Here is a 21,561-nt window from a genome sequence, read left to right as displayed (position 1 = left end):
TTGCTGGTCCAGGTGTATCTACCTCGTTTTAGTTTGTAGACAGTGTTTCAGTTATACCTGGAACTCACTGATTGTTGTGCTGGCTGGCCAGCAGACTCCAGGGACCGCTGTCTTTCAATGATGGATTACAAGTGTGCACCACACCATGCTTTTTCGTTCCTCTTTTAAATGCGGGTACTGGGTATCAAACTCAGGTCCTCCTGCTAGACAGTGGTGTCTCCCCAGCTGCAGTAATAGTTGTTAGAGCCATCACGAAAACCTGTTATCAGTTATGCTCTCATTGATACTGTAATAGCTATTCCTGGCTGTTAACTTGATTATACCTGGAATGAACTATAATCCAGAATTGGAGGGCTCACCTGTGATCCAGATCCTGAGGCTGGAAGACACAAGTTTCTGACCTGGAGCTTGGCATGGAGATCTTGAAGCAAAGTGCTTATGAAAAGCTTAGACCCAGGCAAGATAGTACACACTTTTAATCCCAGAAGACTAAGGCAAGGAGATCTCTGAATTCAAGGTCAGCCTGGGACAAAATGAGTCCTAGATCCAGGCCTGGTAGTGCACACCTTGAATCTGGGCCACAGCTTCTGCTGGAGACCTACATAAGGACATTGGAAGAAGGAAGGTTCACTCTTCTTGTCTGTTTGCTCTTACTTGCCAGCACATCTGTTGGAACCTACGTCTACAGAAGACCAGCTGAAACAACCAGCCCCATGGGACTGAGCAGCTACTAGATCCTTGGACTTCCCATCCACAACTGCCCATTGTTCTGTGACTCAAGAATCCTGACTAATACTGATACCCTCTGAGCACTAAGTGAACATTTTTTCACTAGCAAATAAGCATTTGCTGGCCATCTACTAAAAAGAAGTCACTTATCTGTCACCAGGATATATATGTTGTTGGCATAACCGTTCAAGAAAGAACTCATTACTGTCTGAGTTGTGGTGGTGATATGTGTGCAGAGAGATATAGGTCGTGGGGAGAGAAAGAATGGTTGTTACTGGGTAGATAGATGTTTTATGAGAAAGTGTGGCTATATCTTAACATCACTGTCTCCTCAGGGTCAGATGCCTCTTTGTGCAGTTGGACTGTTTGTTCCTAAGACCACAGGGCACTTCTTCACTTAACCCCAACCCCAACACATAAAAGGAGTGCATGCTCAAAACCCCCCTTACTTCATTAAAAACCCTACATGGTGGTTTTGTTCTTCCACTCACCTGTTTATAGCCTGGTCTAGAGATCAATGGAAGGGATTCATAAAAATGTCTTTAAAATCCCTAACACCGAACCCTATGGATTGCTCCCAAACCTTCCTTCAGGGCATTCCACTCCAGTCTCTTTGGTGTGTAAGCTTCACTGCCAAATAAACGTATGCTTCAACTCTAGTATCTCCTGATTCAATTCTCTATTTCGATAAGGTAAGAGCCAGGATTCCGCCCCCCCCTTCAAACTAATAAAAAAAAAATAAGAAAAAGCATAAACAGTAACATCTGAGTTACACATGAATAGAGAAAAGAATGAAAGGGTGGGCTGGCCAGAGGGCGCCAAGCCTGACAACAGTTCGACTCCACCATCACACAGGAGGATGTACGGTTGTTCCAGGCCTTGGGGATGCTCGAGGACGCGAGTGGGAAGAGCTTTTGTACTCTGAGCATCCAGAAAGAACAATAATTTTTACTCTACATCAGCACCCTACAACGGACGGACTTGGCGGCTCATTAACACTGCGTAGTAACTGGACGCAGCCCGCGTGACGTCGGCACCAGCGCCGCATTGGCTCTGAGCTCGCGCCTGCGCACTTTACTTCTCGCCGCGCTTCTGGGCGCTACCGCCATCCCGCCGCCTATCACTTCCGGATAACGCGACGCGTCGGTGTCCGTCACTTCCGGCCGCTACCGGTGTGGACCGTGAGTGGCGGCGGGCCGGCTCTCCGGCGCTCCCCTCCCCTTCTCCCTCCCTCCCTGTCCCTCCCTTGGCGGCCGCGCGTCGCGGGGACTCCGGACCCGGCCTCGGCGTGAGTGCGGGAGCCTTAGGTAGCCTGAGGCGCCGCGGCAGAGAAGGAGGACCGCGACCCTCGGTCCCCGCTCCGCGTCACCGCGCTCACCGCCGCCATGGCCATGAGGCAGACGCCGCTCACTTGCTCCGGCCACACGCGGCCCGTGGTGGATTTGGCCTTCAGCGGCATCACGCCTTACGGCTACTTTCTGATCAGCGCTTGCAAAGGTGAGCTGAGCCCGGGACGGCCGCGGCTCCCTGGTGCCGAGGGGTGGGTGGGTCTTAGCAGCGGGTTAAAAAGACTGCGCTGCTGGAACAGGCTTCTGCTCGCCCCTGGCCAGGCTTTAAGTGTCCCCCCTCACCGTTTTTAGTGCTCCCCAGCACTGCGCCTTTCTCCACACACAACTACATTGCGTTTCCCAAGGATTTACAGGAAGGAGAAATTAGGCTAGGCCGAGAGGAGTGCCTTTTACGTCTCTCACTCATCTTACTGTATCAGCCTTTGTGGTGTGAGCCTCATTATTTTTTTTTTTTTCAGATGAAAATGTACGTTAATTTTATTTGGTCCAAAGTAAAAACGGCTTTCTAGATCGTTTTGACATGTCAGTGGCATCCAGCCTTATGGTTTTTAAAGAAGGTTTTATTTATGTGTGCCTGTGTGGTGTCTCTATGCATGCTTGTACATGTGTGAAGGGGTGCTCAAAGACGTTAGAAGAAGGCGTTGGATTGTCTAGAGCTGGGGTTGCAGGCGGTTGTCAGCCACAGTGTGGGTGCTGGGAATCGGAATCATGTGCTGTGGAAGAGCATTTCCCAGCTCTTTACAGTTGTTTTGTAATCAGAATTTGCAAAGATGAGGGAGGCCCTTATTCCGTCCTAGAACTGCTTATGTGTCTCAGGAAGAATGACCAATCTTCTTAGTCCAGTCACTGGGACCAGACAAGGATGGGAAGCTCTGGTGCTTAATGGGAGTAGGTGGGACCAGTCAGAACAACAGTTTTCCAGTTTGCTGCTCAGGGTTTGATAGTATGTTGCATGTTCTAAATCACATGTCTTAAAAATATTTTCTAGATGGCAAGCCTATGCTCCGCCAGGGAGACACGGGAGACTGGATTGGAACATTTTTGGGTCATAAAGGTGCTGTTTGGGGTGCAACGTTGAATAAGGATGCCACCAAAGCTGCCACAGCAGCTGCAGACTTCACAGCGTAAGTGTAACAAAAATGGCTAACTTTATTCTCTTTGAATTGGGTGGTGACACAGTCAGAATCTCATGGTTAGGCAAACAGTTCTGACTCATCAGGTGCTATAGAGAATATATGGTGTTTGATCTCACCAAGAGTCTGTCCTGGTTCTCTGAGCATCCTTGTCTTCTCTAAGTTCCTAGACTTGAGATGCTTAAATGACTGACCCTCTCATTGAGACCAGGAACCTTAGTGATCTATGCAGCATGGGTAATAGGTATTGGCGAGTTCCTTTACAGATATGTTTGTAAATTTAGTGTATGTAGTGATGTCCCAGATACTTTCTCCACTCAGTTTTATTAACTGGTACATTTAAAAATGGGCCTCAAACTAACTTTGTATTCTATGGTTTTAAAGATTGCTGTCTGAAAGATTCTTGATTTTCCTTAGGTCTTCTTTGTTTTAGTTAGGTTTCATTATTGTGAAGGGACAACATGACCAAGGTTAAGGTAACTCTTCTAGATTTAATTGGGGTTGGCACACACACACACACACCCACCACACACACACCAGGAGACTGTCTTTGGCAGGCAGCCAGGAGGAGGTTCTGGATCACATTGGCTAGACTTGAGCCTTTGAATACATACTCACACCCACCCTACAGAGTCTTCCAACTACTGTAGTAATGGCTAAGTCACCTCATCTCAGTTCAGTTTGTCTTTTTCTTTTGATACAGTGCAGTCCGAGATGGACTAAACAGTTGCCATTTGGGTTTTGCATATATTATCAAGCTGACTTATAATGATTCTTTTTGCTCTTTTGAGGCATATGCCATATTTTATATACTTTTTGATGTATAGTTACTAACCTGTGCTTGTAGTCACCTTTGTTTTTAAACCGATGAAGGAAACTTTAATCCACTCTCTGTGTGTGGGGGGGTGTATGCACACCATGGTTTGTATGGAGGTCAGAAGTCAGTTTTGGGGGTATGGGTTGAGGGATCTGATTCTGGTTGTCAGGCTTGTGTGCCTTCAAAGCCATCTTGTTGGCCCAAAGGCTATATAAGAGCTGCTGCATGTGAGTAGACCAGAGCCTGGAGAGTGAAAATGGCTGTGTTGATTCCTTGTTTAAAAGAAGTTCACACTTTGGAGCACTTGTAAATATGTTGTTATCTTTGATTTAAACAAATTAAAAATAAATGGTTGCTGGATGTGATGGCACCTGCCACTTTATCCCTGCACTTGGGAGGATCTCAAGTTAGAGACTAGTCTGGGGACATACCAGCTCCAAGCCAAGACTACATAGAGAGATCTTGGCTGAAAAGGAAACCAAACAAAACAGAAACAGAAATAAAGAAAAATGGTAAATTATTGAAGAAAGAAAATCGAGTAGAGATTAGCATTTGAAATGAGCATGCAAAGACTATGAGAACACAGACAAGCATCCTGTGGGAGCTGAAGAAAATGCACGGCCTGTCTGTGAGGGTCATAGTTAGAATCTTGGGTGGCTAGAATCAGAAATAAAAGGAGGTTGGGGCAGAGAGCTGATCTAGAGTAGAAGAGACTGGAGTGGTTCTAAGAGAAAGATGGTGACATTTCTCTCATGCTTACCCATACAGCCATATGTAATACCCTGTGTGTAATTAGGTATTATATCACCAGTTCCTGTTTCTTAGATTTGTAAATCTTACTAATGCTGTTCATGAAGAATGCTTGCATTCCTGGCTTTGGTGTACTTCTGCTTGCTTACAACCTTGGCTCTGTTGGAATCTCCGGACGTTTTGCATGACAGGTTGTGTGTGCACACTCACAGCCTTATGTACTTGGAGTGGGGAGACAGCTGCTTTGCTTTTATTTCTGCTTATGCTTGTGTTCTGAGAAAAGTTTCATTGTGTAATTAAGGTTAATCAAAACTCAGAATCCTCCTGCCTCAGCACTGTAAAGTGAGTGTAGGGATTATGCCCATCAGCAGCAGCACCTAAGCTTCCACCTTCTTGATTTAAACTATCTGATCTGCATCAAGGTCTAACATTGTAAAAATTTAAAGTTGTTAAATTTAGAGAAGTTCTTTGTATTTTGCTCTGGCCTGTGACTAGATAAAAGGATGGCTTGGTGAATTGAGTTGGTTAAAATATATTGCAGATCTGGTAAAAAAAAAAAAAAAAAAAAAAAAAAAAACCAGCTCTAAGCTAGAAACTAGGATAGGTTAATTTGTAAATTATATTTTTCTCTGTCAAAGAAAATTAAGTTAAAAAGTCCTATGGGAAATTGTCTTTTAGGCTTTTGATAAATTAAGTATCCTAATAAGTAGCACTATGGGAAATGCGTAATACATTTATAAATATTATATGTGTAATTATTTTGTATTGATTAAAAAATACCATTATATTTAACCTTGTATTAATGTTATATAATATTTGTTTATGTTTACCTTTAGCAAAGTATGGGATGCTGTCTCAGGAGATGAATTGATGACCCTGGCTCATAAGCACATTGTCAAGACTGTGGATTTCACACAGGTGTGAGAAAATGGAATTTTGGGTAGGGATATAGTTCATTGTGGTACACAGTTTGTATAGCACAACAAAGGCCCTGAATTCCATTTGAGATTAAAAAAAGTATTACTGAGTAATTCCTGTCATCCAGGGAGAGAAAGAGGGGCAGCAGCAGAAAGGCAGGCAGTTCCTGTGGTGCACATAGCTGAGAGGGAAACGTGAGCTTGGCAATTCTCCAAGAAGCTCACAGTGTCATCCTAGAAGTAGTTGGCTACAGTACTGTCTTTATTGGTAATTATATTTATATTTAATTAGCGATTAAAGTGGTTAATCTAACATTTTTCCTTTTTGTTTTCAGGATAGCAATTACCTGTTAACTGGGGGACAGGATAAACTGCTGCGCATCTATGACTTAAACAAACCTGAAGCAGGTAAGTGCAACTTATGGATTACTTTGTGGTTTTACTTTTCCTTTAATGGACTAAGGAACTCTAAAATTTTGAAAGTTAAGATAATCAGCAGAAAGAAGCATCTATTACCTGTTCTTCATTGTTAAAATCTTTTGTCAAAATATATCTTGTCAGGCTTTTTCTTATTCTATGCAGATCTCATTTTAATATTTGCTTATTTCACTGCAGAGCTCATGGCCCTCTGGCTGTGTAAAACATCACCATGTAATAGTTTTTCATTTCATGATACTTGTCTGTAAAGGTACTAGAGCAGCGTTACTAGATTTAGGGTAATGTGTGGTGTGGCCCTCTGGGGGAGAGAATGCCAAGACAGTGGTGTGCATGGTAAGGGTTAGACTCTCAACTACTTAGCTGTATTGGTTGTTCAAAAGGAACAATCTGTAGGTGAAGACAGGATTATTTGTGAGTTAAAAAACTGATGTTAAGTTTTCAGAAGTAAGTTGTGATTAAGCAGTTACTCTGTAGAGTTGTATTCTGTTTAGAAAGGCATTTATAATGTGGTAGACTGTAATTGTCACTACTGACTGCATTGTCTGCTGGCCATTTTTCTCTCTGTTTTATGGTGGACTTATGCTAATATATCAAAGTGTTTTATAGCTTGTCTGACATAGTAAAGGTATAGTTCAGGGCTTAGGGGGGACATTTTTCATCCTCGCCTCTCACAGCTGGGATTTGAAGGTAGTTTTTCCAGTGGATCCGCAGTAGAAGTGATAGCAGTTAATAGAGCTTTGACTCTTCATGAGACAGTGTTAGTCACTCAGGTGATGTTTCTACTTGATCCTCATAGACTATATGTAACAACCTCTATTGCTCCATTTTAAAGATGAAAAAATGAAATTTCTTTCATGGGAATTTGGGAATTAAAGTTGCTTATGCTACGCTACTTTAAATTTTCCCTTTCTCCTTCCTCGACTTTTCCTGTTGCTTACACGTGTGTATGCGTGCTTACATGTGTGTATGCGTGCATGCGAGTGTGGGTGCATTTGTGTTTCTTTTCCCCCAGTAGTCAACCAACAGTGACTTTGACAAAGGTCCTTGAGTTAAATTTACTATGAGGATTAGTTTAGTATATTCTTGTTCCTGGGCCCACGTTTTTATCCATTAGCAGTGTTTGTCTTAGTTAGGGTTTTACTGTGTGAACAGACACCATTTAAAGACAACATTTAATTGGGGCTTGCTTACAAGTTCAGAGGTTCAATCCATTATCAAGGCGGGAACATGGCAGCATCCAGACAGGCATGGTGCAGGAGGAGCTGAGAATTCTACATCTTCATCTGAAGGCTGTTAGCAGAATACTTACTTGTAGGCAGCTAGTGTGAGGGCCTTAAAGTCCACACCCACAATGACACACCTACTTCAGCAGGGCCACACCTTCTAGCAGTGCCACTCCCTGGGCATATACAAACCATTACAATGTTGTAATTTTCAACTTTTTTCAAATTACTCAGTTTGGAAAGACAAATGTTTATTATTCATTTTAAATTGTTTCTTCTAAAGACCCTAAGGAAATTAGTGGCCACACTTCCGGTATTAAAAAGGCTCTGTGGTGCAGTGAGGATAAACAGATCCTTTCAGCTGACGATAAAACTGTTCGGTGAGTTAATTTTTCTTCATTACCTTAAAGTTTGAAAAGTATTTCATTTTGTGGCTTATAAGCACTTTTAATAATCGTGTAGGAAAATGTGTGAAACTTAAAATTTAAGTCAGTATAAGTCACAATGGCATGGAGTTACTATTATCATCACATGGAGTAGAATTCAGAAAGTCATTAAAGCTGCTGCCTTGTAGCTGTTCCCAGAGTAGTTATGGACGGATTGGCTGGGGGAATCGATGATGCCCTGTAACCTTTGCGGTAAGAACTGGTAGATTTTGAGTAAACATGCATAGCTGAGATGGACAAAAGCAGCAGTTCAGATTAGTTAAGCTAGAACCCAGTGTTTGTAACATAGAGTTGTCAAAGCTGTAGGAAGATACAGAGTTGATTCCACCCACACCCTAACATAGGCTTTTATATTTCATAGGAATTCAATTCCTATCTGTAATGAAATCTGCTCTACTACAGTTGTGATCACTTTCTCATGGATTTATTATAGATAAAAGAAGCTTTTTTTTCCTGGCTGTTGAACACATTTACTTATGCACTCATTCATTTGTTCATTCATTTGCAGGCTCTGGGATCATGCCACAATGACAGAAGTGAAATCTCTAAATTTTAATATGTCTGTTAGCAGCATGGAGTATATTCCTGAAGGAGAGATGTTGGTTATTACCTATGGACGGACTATTGCTTTTCATAGTGCAGTAAGGTATGCCTGTCCAAGACATTTCTTCATTTATTTCGGTGCTAATGAGGCGGAATTAACTTATTTAAAAATAAAGAGCTGGAGAGCTGGCTCAGCCGTTGATTAACAGTGATTGTGCCTCTTGTGGAGAAGTCAGTTCCCACCACTATCAAGTAGCTCACGGTCACCTGTGACTCCAGCCTTGGTATCCAATGGGCTCCACTTGTACATGCACATATACATATACATACAAATAAAATAATCTTTAAAAAAATTAGAAGGCTTGTACCAAAAAGTTGCATGGTTCTTTTAGAGGCAGATTGTTACCTGTGCTATGTACCTCAGACAGGGAAGTGCTCCCACACCTCTTATCAACTGTCTCTTAGGTTGAGCATGCTGTGATCAGGAATTAGGTTAAGTTTAGCTATCTAGGATATTTATTGACATATTTTATATTCTGCTTTTATCAAAGGAATTATTGGCATGATGCTATATATTCCTTACTATGTAGAAATCACTATGTTTTCTATTTTCTAATTAAATTTTTAAAGAGACAAGGGATACAGCTCAGTGAGGGTGCTTGTTAGGACTGTGATGCATATAATTTTACTTTTTAAAAATTAAACCATTTATCTATTAAAACACCTTTAAAACATTTTTATTTGCTGTAGTGCATCAAATTGTAAGAGCTTATGTAGCTGGTATTGTGGTATATCTTTGTTCTCAGCACTGGAATCCTGTAAATACAGTGTTGAGTTCAACTGTAGAACTGACTGTACACTTCTTAGCCTTAGTGTCTGGAGGGTTTCTGTAAAGATTAGACCACATTCCCCTGTGACAGTCTTATGATATGGTCTTGAAGAACAAATACTTCAGTGATCAGCTTCGTTGAGTAGGAGGCAAAAAAAATGACATGGAAGTTCGAAAACATGTAAGGGACTCCTATAAACACAGGAGAGCTAATAGTGGAGACTGAGACTGCAGCTGGAACTGCTCATTTCTGGACTGAATTCCTGCTGCAGACTGTCGCCTCAGATCTCATTTGGTAGTAACTGGCCTGCTGAATATACTTGAAACACCAAGGGCTGGTCTCTAATGCTAGATACAGCACAGCTTATTTTAGGGTCTTTGTGTGTTTGTTTTTTTTTTTTTTTCCCCCCAAGACCGGGTTTCTCTGTGTATTCTTGGCTGTCTGAAACTCTGTATAGACCAGGCTGTCCTTGAACTCAGATTTTCCTGTCTGCCTCCTGAGGGTTAGGTGGGATTAAAGTTACATGCCACCATGACTAACTGTTTATTTGTGGTATGTGTTGATTGAGGTTCCATGTTGAAGTAGTTTTCAGGAGTGAACTGAAAAGGGGTGTAAGGAAACTATAGGTGATTTCTTATTTTAGGGGAAGTAGTTGTGTATCAATAAATACAGTTTCATTATAATACAGTTGATCTTGTTACTGCTGTGAAGAAACACCATGGCCAATGCAGCTTATAAAAGGAAGCATTTAATTGGGGGCTTTTGGGAGCTTGCTTACATTGTTAGAGAGTAAGTCCATGGCTATCATAGCAGGAGGCAGGCAGGCATGGCTCCGAAGCAGTAGTCAGAGCTTGTATCTGCCTCAAGCTGGAGATGGACAGAGCTAACCAGACTGGATCTGCCATGGGCTCACCAAACCTTGGCTCAGCCCCAGTGACACACCCCCTTCAACCATCCTAACCCTTCTCAGAATAGTCTAACTGGGAACCAAGCAAAAGATTACAGGCTTCCTTCTCATTCAGGCCACCACATGACCTTCATCCCTGGTGAAACACAGCTGGTGTTAAGTCTCATGTGTTGCAGGGCTGAAGCCTAAATCCCAGACCCTGAACCCTGAACAATTGAGAAAACATTTACCATCCCTTTGTATTGTAGCTCCTACTAAAAAATATCACTTTAGCTTTATGTTTTTATTTATCTTTTTCAGTGTTGAGCCTTCAACCTGAGCCTTTGTATGCTAAGCAAATGCCTGTGTTCCCAGCATTTCTTTAAAGCATGGTTTCAAGGGTGCTCTTCCTCAGTGTCTCTGGCTAGGTTCTTTTACCCTCTCTGAGTGCTGGTGTACAGATGTATACCACTGCTTGGCCTGTGTGACCTATCTGTATTTACTAAATAAAATATTGCATGCTTGTAGAAAAAAAGAAATTTTTCAAAAGAAAAACAAATCTGGTATTGTCAGTGCTCTAAGTGGGTGGGACTTGAGAATGGAGCTGGTAAAGGACGTGGACTGAAGTCTGCAGAAGTCTGCAGTGGCCAACTTCACTCAGAGCGTCAGACACTTTATACTCTGAGGGTAAAGAAAGGCCATCTGAGTAAAGCTTTCTTTGAGTTCAAATGACAACCCCAAGGATAGTTCATGTAACCGAATAACAGGAGCAGCAAGAACTAGTGAGTAGTGTGAAGTAGAGACACTCGTACCCAGTGCACCTGGGGAGAGCATGGGAACACTCCAAGAACAATTCCATGTTTTACAGAAAACGAAGTCACGAGACTCTAGTTTTCTTGGAGAGTTCTCACAAGTATGCAGAATTCTCACAGAATTCCATTCCTAGACTGTTCCAGCATGGCATGATGGTCCTGTCAGTAACCCTGACCCCAGGGATCAGTTAAGGCAAGGAGGGTCTTGAGTTTAAGGCCTTTCTGACTCCGAACTGATTCTGTCTCAGAAAAAGTTACAAGGTCTCAAATACGGTTTATCAGCCAAGATACTGATGTTGGGAATATGGAGTTCTCACTACTCAGTGTCTTCCTGAGGTGAAGTCCACTAGGATGTAACAGTATAACAATCTTCTCAACTTCTTTCATTTTTTAAAAACCCATTTACACTTAACAATCTATATTATACAGTATTAAAATTTTTGTAGACATTTATGTTTTTGTGTTTTTCCTTCACAGTCTGGAGCCGATTAAATCCTTTGAAGCTCCTGCGACCATTAATTCTGCATCTCTTCATCCTGAGAAGGAATTTGTTGTTGCAGGTGGAGAGGACTTTAAACTGTATAAGTATGATTATAATAGTGGGGAGGAATTAGGTGAGTCGTTCTTTCCTTTTAGTCAGCTGTCTCCCTCCACCTGTGGTGTGTGTGTATGTGTGTGTGTGTGGGGGGTGAGATGATCCTTTCACAGGAATTGCTGGAGACCTTTGGAAAATACTGATATTATGATTCATAACAGTAGCAAAATTGCAGTTGTAAAGAAGCAACAATCTTATGGTTGGAGGTCACCAGAACACCGTAACTGTGTTAAAGGGTTACAGCATTAGGAAAGCTGAGAACCACTGCCTTAAATAATTTACTGTCAAAATACTAGGAGTGCCTTGGGTATTAACCTATGGTGTGTTGAAAGTACGTTTTCTAGTTAACTAAAACTCAAAACTCATACATTAAAAACCAAAGGTGTTTTATCTATTTTGGATAGAAATATAGACCCTCAGACAAAATATACTGAATTCATTTCCTCTTAACTGAGTTTTATCTTTACACTGATGATCTGTAGTTCACTGAATTTCGATACTTTATTGGGATGGAATATTTGTATTTCAAGTCAAATACAAAATGTAAGCAAGGGTATTTTGTTTTTTCTAAGGTACAAAGTCCTGTTGACCCAGCTTTTTTCTTGAACTGGGGAATTCCCAAGTCTTTAGAGAAAGGTGGGGAATCACTGGTTTAACGAGGCACCTTTTAGAAAGAGTAATATACATATAGGATTATAATATATAATATTTACTATATATAATTTATTTTAATCTATATTTTATGCTTTCATTAAATTAAAATTAATTTGTAAAACTAAAATATAACATAATAGTAATTGTGAAATATTAAAATATGTAAGTCATATATTGACATATTACATATAATTTATTATTAGTTTCTTTTCTGGAGTCTTGGTATTTCCATGAGTTTCATGGTTCTTAAGTAGAATGGCAGGTGTATGATTAATATGGCATTAAATTGAAGCAGACACATCCTGACTTTATAGTGTGTATAATAGTTTCCTAGATAGGTCAAAGAGCAAGACTTTTAGTGGCTGCTTTTATGCTTATTAAGTCCAACTTTGTTTTGCTTTTAGTTTGAAAATCTTTTTGTCTATAAGCTGAAACCTTTTTTTTTTTAAACCTCTGTCTGGTTTTTCACCCAAAGAACTAACCTATCTGGATTATACACAGAACAGGAAGCAGCTTTATTTTGTTTCTTGGGAGAAACTGGTGGGCTGAGGTTGCTTAAGTTTGTTCTAGAATGTTCAGTCACATGTTTCGTTCTTTTTAGCTTGAGAGAGCTGTGGCTGGGCTGGGATGGAGGAGGTGTTCAGCATTGCTGACCCAGGCTGTATGTTCAGAGCAGAGAGATGGATAGGTTTTGGGTTTTGGATGTAGCTATTCTCATCATGGAACGTTTGGGGTTGTGGCTGAGGGTTGAATGCAGGAGGTTTGTGAATGATAAAACAAATATTCCATCCTAGTCCCTCTAGTCTAGGATGCTTTTATTCTCTGGCTAGTCAGAGATGGAGGAAACTCCAGAATAAGTTGCTGAGGCAGAAGATTATATATGGGAGATTTGTAAGTAAGAGTTTTCCTGCAGTAGAAAAACCTTCCTGATCTATACATTACTCATATTAAAATGTAAAGTCAGTATTAAGCCTGTGTCTCAGCCTTGTGGTGTAATTCCACAAGCCTAGATAGCCTGCATAGGGAATGGAACTAGAGTATGTAAAAGAGCTCCATCTGGTGGCCCTCTGCAGACATGGACAGAACAGGACTTAGAAATTGGGCTGAAGTTCAGACTTGAGCTCTAGTCTGTAGAATTTAGTCTTTATTGGCAGCTCCTCAATTCTCAGTGGGACATGAAACTTTATTTTCTGTGTTTGAAAGACAGTCTGTGGGCTGGAGAGATGGCTCAGTGGTTAAGAGCACTGCCTGCTCTTCAGGAGGTCATGAGTTTTAATTCCCAGCAACTACATGGTGACTCACAGCCATCTGCAATGGAATCAGAAGCCCTTCTCTGGTGTGTCTGAAGACCGCTACAGTGTACTCACATATAAAATAAATAAAATCTTTAAAAAGAAAAAGACAGTCTGTGTCAGGACACAGTCAAGAGTGACACAGTGAATAACACCTTAGGGAACCGTGAGAGAGACTGCAGGGGAAAAGGCAGAGGGCCTTTTCCCTCAGCTGCATTTTGTACACTGAACTGCAGTAGTGCTATCCATAGCATCAGGTTGTGGTCCCCCCCCATCCTTTCAGGTCATCAGATCCTGTGTCTCTCAGACAAGATCTGTCTGGATCAATGAAAGTTGACAAGTCGACCTCTGGCGTACTGGATTGGAAAGGGCTGATTCTAGGGAAATGGTAGAGATGATCTCCTCAGCAGCATGGACAGAATCTTTCCTAGCACATCAGTATGTGCCCTAACAATTAGCTTTGCATTTATTTTAATCTAACCCCGCTCTTCACTGTTTTCAGAATCCTACAAAGGTCACTTTGGTCCCATTCACTGTGTGAGATTCAGTCCCGATGGTGAACTCTATGCCAGTGGTTCTGAAGATGGGACATTGAGATTGTGGCAAACTGTGGTAGGAAAGACCTATGGCCTGTGGAAATGTGTGCTTCCTGGTAAGGATGTCTCTTCAAAGTTACCAAATTATAATGCATACATTTTGTGTCATTTATTAATTCTGTTTCACTATTTTCTTTAGATTTTGAATTACGTAATATGGTATAAGCAAAGTACAGTCCTGATTCTAACTGAGCAGAGTCCTTTATGTAAGGAATTGAATGACCTGAATATTAGATTTATTACAAAGGAACTAGGGAGATGGATATCCCAGTGGTTTCAAGAGCATACATGAAAAAAATAAAAATCAAGCTTGTTAGAAAGCAGTGTGAAGAATTGATAAGTATCTATCCAATAGTTTATAGTATTACTTGGTTCTTACCACTGAACATGTTTTTTAGTTTACAAAAAACAGCAAACAGAAATACTACTAATCCCAGAGTGGCTGCTGACTTTGGGATTCTCTTTTAGAATAACAGTGACTGTTGAGAGGAAGTGTGCTGTGTGAGTTGGCGGACATCTGCCCCGCTTCCTAGTCAGTCACCACTCCTGTTTTCTTCACAGAGGAAGACAGCGGGGAACTGGCAAAGCCAAAGATCGGATTTCCAGAAACAGCAGAAGAAGAGCTGGGTAAATATAAATTAATTAACTTTTCTAATCGAAGAGTCCTGGGTATGTAAAAATTCAGTGCATGAGCATTTTAGTCCATGGCAAAAGAAATTTAATAAATGTGAACACATTTGAAATGCACTATAGGAAGTTTAAGTGCAAGTGCATAAGCATCAGCTCTAGAGTTCCAGGCCTCAAGTGCATGTGGACAGGTACACTCAGTGACAGGTGGCTAAAATGTTCCCAAGACAGTTTATAGCCGTGATGTGAATAGAGAGGGTTTTTTTTTCCAAGTGACACTTACATGTAAGGAGACCTCAGGACAGGCAGGGTGGCTGGTGATGTTTTGAGGATGCGGTGGTGAGGATGGACAGGAGGGCTCAGCAGAAAACAGAAGAGAAGCAAGGGGACCAACATGAAGAATATTAGCAGCCAGCCTGAAGAGCAGGGCAAAATGACATGAGAAACTGGGCCAGCCAGCACCTGGTTTGCTCTTACAACCTTGAGAGGTTTATAAACTAGGAGATCTAAGTGAAGGACTAGATGTAAGTTTAGGAAATCGCCTTGGTGTTTAGTGTGGAGAAAGAATTAGACTAGGAGCAAATAGATTCTAGGTTAGTAGCCACGGGACAAACACCAAGACAGAAGGAAGGTGGGTTTGTCTTTGAAGCATAATGGTTAGATTGGAAGATTGGTCGTTGCTCATCTAGTAACTTGGGGTGATAAAGGAAAAGTTGACCATAGGCTCTGAGGTTAACCCCCTGCTTTTGATACTATTAGAGTCTCCCCCATCCCACCCCAGAAGCAGTGTTTAATGGATATGGCCCTGAACTGCATGCTCTTAAATACTAGTATTTGATTACTAAAGGAAAGGACAGGGCTCACAAAGGTATGATTTTAATTAAGTGCGGACTGGATAGATGGAGTCATTCAAAGCTTATCCTGAAAGGAGAGGGATTGGGGCTAGACAAAGGTATGAAGACAACAGCAGGGGAATATGTCTGCTCGGGTGTCTGGTGGCCCGAGTCCTGGATGATGTCATGTTCAGTAGCTGTCTGTTCTCTCATTTTCACCATAGCATGTTTGAAAAGACCTTCTGTTTATTTCCTCCTTGTACAGAAGGGTGGATTTCCTTCTTCCTTTATTAAATCGACTACGGTTTTGTCTTTTAAATGCAGAAGAAATTGCTTCAGAGAATTCAGATTCCATCTATTCGTCAACTCCTGAAGTTAAGGCCTGAGCATCAAGCGTGTGCTGCAGATGCCGTAGAGTTCATGGACTGAAAGGCAGAGACAAGCAGCAGCCTTCAGAGACACTCTCTGCCTGTGGCACAGGGCGGAAAATACGGGGCATATGAATTAGCTCCAGTGCACGAACAAGTACTCAGTGTTGCCGTTAAGTGAAATAGCTGAGTGTAGAGGTGCAGGCAGGAGGATTGTGATCACAGTGCCACAGCCTGCTGTCCTGAATGAAAGCCAACTACACCTTCCATTTTACTCCTAAGTCTTGTAGCTCTTTATGTTATGGAGAAGAAAAAAATATTGGCCTATTTTTCCGACTTTTCCCTTAAAGAGGAATGCCTTTTTTTTTTTTTTTCTTTGCTTAGTTGTGAAAAGAGGAAATACATGATAAAGTAATGGGTTTGACCTCTTTCATTGTACACTGACTGCTTCTGAACATCTAATTTTTTAGTTATCTAAATAAAAATGCCTCTAAAACAATAATTTTCTGTTTCTTTGGGGAATTCTGATACCCTTGAATATCAAAACTAAATATTCAAAGTTTTCTATATCATACACAGCCATCAATAGCAAAAGACAGTTTGGTTAAAGAATCTGAACTAAACATTTCCTGATTTTGGAATTTCATTATTTAAACTTGAAGTTTGCATATCTTTTGCTGGGTGTTCATTTATCTTTTCCCAGATGGATAGAATTGCTTTTCTTGTCTTTTTAAACATGCATGTTAGTTACTAAAAACGAAGCAAGTAAGAAGAGCAGGTAAATAAGTTGAAATCCCAGTTCTGAAAACTTGTATGTAGTCAGACATCTGCTTGGTTTTACAAATAGCAACATGATTTTATGAAACTGGGGTAACCATTAATTTGAAGTATTTATGATGTATCAAACGTAATCACATTTAAATTTGGGTCATTCAAAAAGTCAACCTGTAATAAATTGGATCAGTTGAATAAATCTGTAGTTTATTATGATATGAAGAGAATTATTTAGTAATTTGGGAATACAGATGAACAGCTTGCATTAATTTGCTTTCTTGTAATTTATCTTTTGAGTGACCTTTAATTCTTTGATTAGAAGGAAAGAGTTTGATTTGTGACAACCAGAAGGCCGCACTACAAGCAGTGGCTGGAAGAGCCAGGGGTCCTGTCCTCGACGTTGATGAGCCCTGGGTGTGCTTGTGCCCATGTCTAACGTGCTTGGTTCTCTGACTGCAGCAGTATTGTTAATGTATCAAGATTACACTGAGTCTGACCCTAAATAAAACTGAATGCATTTTTTGTACTAGAAGTTGCTTGGATTCATGAAATGAATAAAATAAGGACATTTCTTCTTTTGTGCCGTTGGTTTCGTATTGCTGCAGCAAGTTTGTAGCCTGAACTATCATGCTTATTAAGGGACCACAATGTTCTGAGGCTGAAACAAGTCTCACTGGAATCCAGTCCAGGTGCTGGCAAAGCTGCATTCTGTCTGGAGTCACCAGGAGACGCTTTCTCTGCCCTACCTAAGCTGCTTGAGGTCTCAGCTTCTTTAGTGACTGATGCCACCTTAAACTCAGGTGCTCAACTGAAAAGGCATAGATGACCCTACCAGCATGTGATTCCTACTTGTGGCTGTGGGCTTGTTCTGGGAACTTTCCTAGATCTGTTTCTTGCCTCCCTTCTGTAACTCCCTCCACAAGCTGCCTGCCTGTTCTTGAATGTTGCAGTCTACCTCCCCCTGCCTTTGTCTGGGTCTCAACTGGGACCTACACTGTAGGAAAGGCTTTAGAATTTGAACCTTAAGAGATTGGGTCACTTGGTTTGGGTGTTGGTAGATAATTCCTTGATAGTGTGCCAATTTTCTCATAGCCCACTGAAACTTTCAGTGGGGCTGAAACTTCCAAGTTAAAACTTCCAGTAAAGGCTATGCTGTGTAGGTGTGAGCATCTGAGTTCGCTTCTCAGCAGCCATATAAGAAGTCGGGCATGGTACTGCATATGTGTGCACTTCTGAACGTGCCCAGGCCATGCGTGACAGCTACATATTAGGATACAGGATTGCTTGGTCGTTGTGGCTAGGGTAATTCTGTGGGCTTTTGGCTATGCATGCATGATGTTGGTGTTCTTGGTGGCCTAGGGTTGCAGATAAACTCCAAGTTTGCAGTGCCTTAAGTTTTGCAAGGCAAGTGAAAATAATAATGGCTGTATGAATATGATCTAGACATCCATAATACTTAGAAGTACTTGTGTATGGACTGGACTAGGTGGCAGCTCTGTAGGGGAATAAACAGGCTCCTATCTAGCTTAGTAATTGTGTATCTGACACTACCATTAATTCCATTTATCATGTCCTCAGGTATTTATGAACCATACAACTTTGTATGCAGACCTGTTTTCCAGTTTTGCAGCAAGTCACCACCCAGAATTAAAATATGAATGGCTTTAGTTCATCAGAGCCCGATTGCTGCTCAATTCTCAAAGTTTGGCTCTCTGGTTATGTGTACATCTCTGGCAGGACTTTGCTGAGATGAAAATGCTTTCGTACATCTGAAATCTAGAGTAACTGATTGATTAGACAAGCTGATAGCTCAGACTTCCAGCTCAGCGGAGATGGGTCCATGTGAGTATTCATACAATGGCTAGGTCCCTGTGCTGTGAGCCTGAAGTAATTCAGAGAAACCAGGCTGGGGAAAAAAAATCATTGCAGAATCTCAACTTGGGAAAGCCAAGAAATTGTCAGGATCTCTTATAGATAAGGAAAATGAAGTTCACAAAAGGCACCAGTGATGTGTCCTAGGTTACATATTCAGTTATTCACAGAACTAAGTTTTTAAAATCTTCAGGGCTGAAGAATTGGCTCAGCAGTTGAGAGTGCTTGCTCTCCTTAAGACTTCAGTATGGTTCCCAGCTTATGGCTAACTCATGGTCCAGAGGCTCCTGTTCTTGCCTTTGCAGGTACCTGTAGAGATGTGCTGTCCATATACTGAGTGTATGCACAAAGTTGAAAATACCATATTTTTTTTTAATGAAAGAAACCAAGCCTTTTATTGAATGTGGCATCTTCCTGTAATCCCAGCAGTGGGGAGTCTGGGCAGGAGATTCAACAAATCAATCTCTGGGCCAGCCATGATCACAGAGTGAAATTTCTGTCTAAAAAAGCAGAATGAAAGGGCTGGAGAAATGGCTCAGCTAATTAGAACACTAACTGCTCTTCCTGAGATTCTGAGTTCAAGTTCCCAGTAACCCTATGATGGCTCACAGCTATCTGTAAGGATCAGATGCCCTCTTCTGGTCTGTCTGCAGACAGCTACAGTGTACTCGTATACATAAATAAATATTTAAAAAAAACAAGAATGAGAAACCAGGTCTTTCCAAGCTTAGATCCCAGCTGTCCTTTTATTGAGTCCAGACTAGAAGTCACAGCGTGCTCTAGGTCCTAGACTGCCTTGGCTATCACCCGAGGGCTCCCGGAACACCGCCCACAATTCCGGTCCAAGGCTGCATTGCTCTGCCCATGCAAGAAGGAATCCAGTCCTGCCAGTCACATGATCCTTCAGCTAAAGTTTCGAAGACTCATTCTGTCTAGCCCAATTGGCATTTACAAATGAGCTGAGAAACTTCTGGAGCTGGGGCATGCTCAAGTACTGTGGCCGATCTGGAAGGACAGGGAACAGGTAGTGTAACGTCCTGGTTGGGCGCCAAGCCCGGGAGCGAGCCATGACGATGAGGGGCGTGGCTTTGGAGGGGGCGTGGCTCGGGGCGGGCATTTGGCAGGAAGGAGGAAGGCCAGACCCTTGTGGCGCCCTAGCGTAAAGAGTTGGTTTTCAGCTGTGGCTACAATGTCTGCTCACTGCCGGGGCACAGAGCTCGGTAAGGGCGGGCGGGTTGCGCTCCTCTTCTCCCGGTCGCGTGTTCCTTGGGTTGGGGATGCAGGAGCCCAGGGCGGTCCCCGGAGGGCGGAGACCTGAACCCTGGGACATCCCTGCCGCCATGGTCTTTGCAGTCTTGCCCTTTAAGCGGAAGCAGGGAAGGGTTCATTGTATCTCAGAAAACAAACCCCGGCGAAAAGTCTGACGGAGGACTTGTGCCATTTACCGCCGGATTTACGTAGCCGTTCCCAAAGTGGGCTGCGTAGATGGAAGAGTGTTCATGGCCTTCTGCTAAAAGTAATTTTAGATGCTTACACAAAAATGTTCTTTTAAAAACTGTTTTTCATCCTATTGATACTAGTGCAGATATTTCTGGGCAAAAATGTAAAAGTATGTAATTCAAATGTAGCAACGAAACGTGACTGAAACAAATGCCAGTGATTTAACTTTGTGTAATATAAGTTTGCTTTATACCCTGGACCCGCGTAGTCGTGTGATTTGGGGTAAATGACCCACTTTGTGCCTCCGTGCCGGCATCTGTAAAGTGTTCATAAGCAACGGTAATAAGCGGGTACAGTTCTCTTCCTAGGGACTGATTTTGAGTAGCTTTAAGTTATATACATGGTTACTGTTTTCTCTTCAAAAGGGACTTGTTCTATGAATAAAGTCTAGACTTTAAAGAAGTGTTTAGAATTGCAAGCCTGACAGGTAGTTTCTGTACCAGGTTCACACCAGTTTATTCACTCCTTCCAACACACGGTGGCTTACACTTTATCTATCCCTGTAATGTAAATTTTAGCAGCGATCAATTTTATTTTTATTTTATGTGTGAGTTTTGCCCGTATGTTTACCATGTACATGCAATGCCTGCTGAGACCAGAAGAGGGCATCCAATCCCCTGGGATTGGAGTTTCAGAAGGGCTATGGCTGCCGCGTGGGAGTTGAACTCAGGTCCTCGGAAGAGCTTTTGACTGCTGAGACATCTCTTCAGCCTTTAATCCAGATTTTAAAAATCGGATTTGTTTGTCTACTGTGTGTGTGTGTGTGTGTGTGTGTGTGTGTGTGTGTGTGTGTGTGTGTGTGTGTGTGTATTGGGGTATGTGCTTGCACACACCTCTGGAGATCAGAGGGCAGCTTTCACAGTTGGCTCACCTTCCACCTTTTGCCATCCAGGATTCAAATTCAGGGTGTCCAGGGTGGCAGTAAGCGTCTGCCCACTGAGCCATCCGGCTGGCCCTGAACTTGATTTTTAGGGTGAGAACTCTGCAAGGAAAGTTTCTTCCCAGCAGGGCATGTGTAAAAGAGGCTTTCCACATAGGGATGCTCTGGTCGTAATAGAAAGTGGAGGTACGGCCGTCTGGGTCTGGGAGGTTGTGGAGCACACTCAGGGACCTTCCCTGCTGGCCATTGCTTAACCCTTCCAGGTTCTGCCAACATGTTCTAGACTTTTCTGACTTTCTCTTAAAATGTAGGTGCCCATGACAGGGCCATGTTTTTTTCTGTAGTTCCCCAAGTAATCTAGGCAGACGGACGGCCCTTACATGTGGAACAGTGGGACACATCTTGAAGTACTTAGTGTTTGGGCGAAGCTGTCCATACAGCCGGGGCCTGTGTGTGCACAGGAGCTATGAGCACCATGCCTTCTTGTTTTGAATGTCATTCAAAGGCTGTTTGATGACATCATCACACTATGGTAGCGGTGGACATTGGGTTTGTCTTGGGATTTCCATAACTGATGAATAGCGATGAGCAAAAACACGTTGGGGAGGAAAGGTCTTATTTCCCTTCCTGTTCATCTTTGAAGGAAGTCAGGGCAGGAACTCAAGTAGGACAGGGGGCAGAGGCCATGGAGGAATGC

General features: G+C 42.2%; 2 protein-coding genes across 3 annotated transcripts in view; both read left to right on the top strand.

Annotated features, from left to right (window-relative positions):
• The first annotated feature begins 1,891 nt into the window (after nt 1-1,891).
• On the top strand, nt 1,892-17,184 carry STRAP (serine/threonine kinase receptor associated protein). The gene is made up of 10 exons (XM_080913933.1): nt 1,892-2,226; nt 3,067-3,202; nt 5,615-5,696; nt 6,031-6,103; nt 7,640-7,736; nt 8,311-8,448; nt 11,351-11,487; nt 13,917-14,066; nt 14,572-14,637; nt 15,795-17,184. Exons 1-10 carry the CDS (start codon nt 2,115-2,117, stop codon nt 15,854-15,856), a joined length of 1,053 nt encoding a protein of 350 aa, XP_080770059.1. The 5' UTR covers nt 1,892-2,114; the 3' UTR covers nt 15,857-17,184.
• A 2,426-nt stretch (nt 17,185-19,610) lies between these two features.
• DERA (deoxyribose-phosphate aldolase) overlaps nt 19,611-21,561 on the top strand; it is a 68,237-nt gene continuing 66,286 nt past the window's right edge. For both annotated transcript variants that reach the window (XM_080914308.1, XM_080914307.1), the window contains exon 1: nt 19,611-19,704. In XM_080914308.1, the coding sequence (XP_080770434.1) occupies nt 19,674-19,704 (31 nt within the window). In that variant the 5' untranslated portion in view covers nt 19,611-19,673. The remainder of the gene's footprint in view (nt 19,705-21,561) is intronic.

The sequence above is a fragment of the Micromys minutus genome, assembly GCF_963924665.1.
Source record: "Micromys minutus genome assembly, chromosome: 3".
Taxonomy (NCBI): Eukaryota; Metazoa; Chordata; class Mammalia; order Rodentia; family Muridae; genus Micromys; species Micromys minutus.
This window is presented reverse-complemented; position numbering and strand designations above follow the sequence as displayed.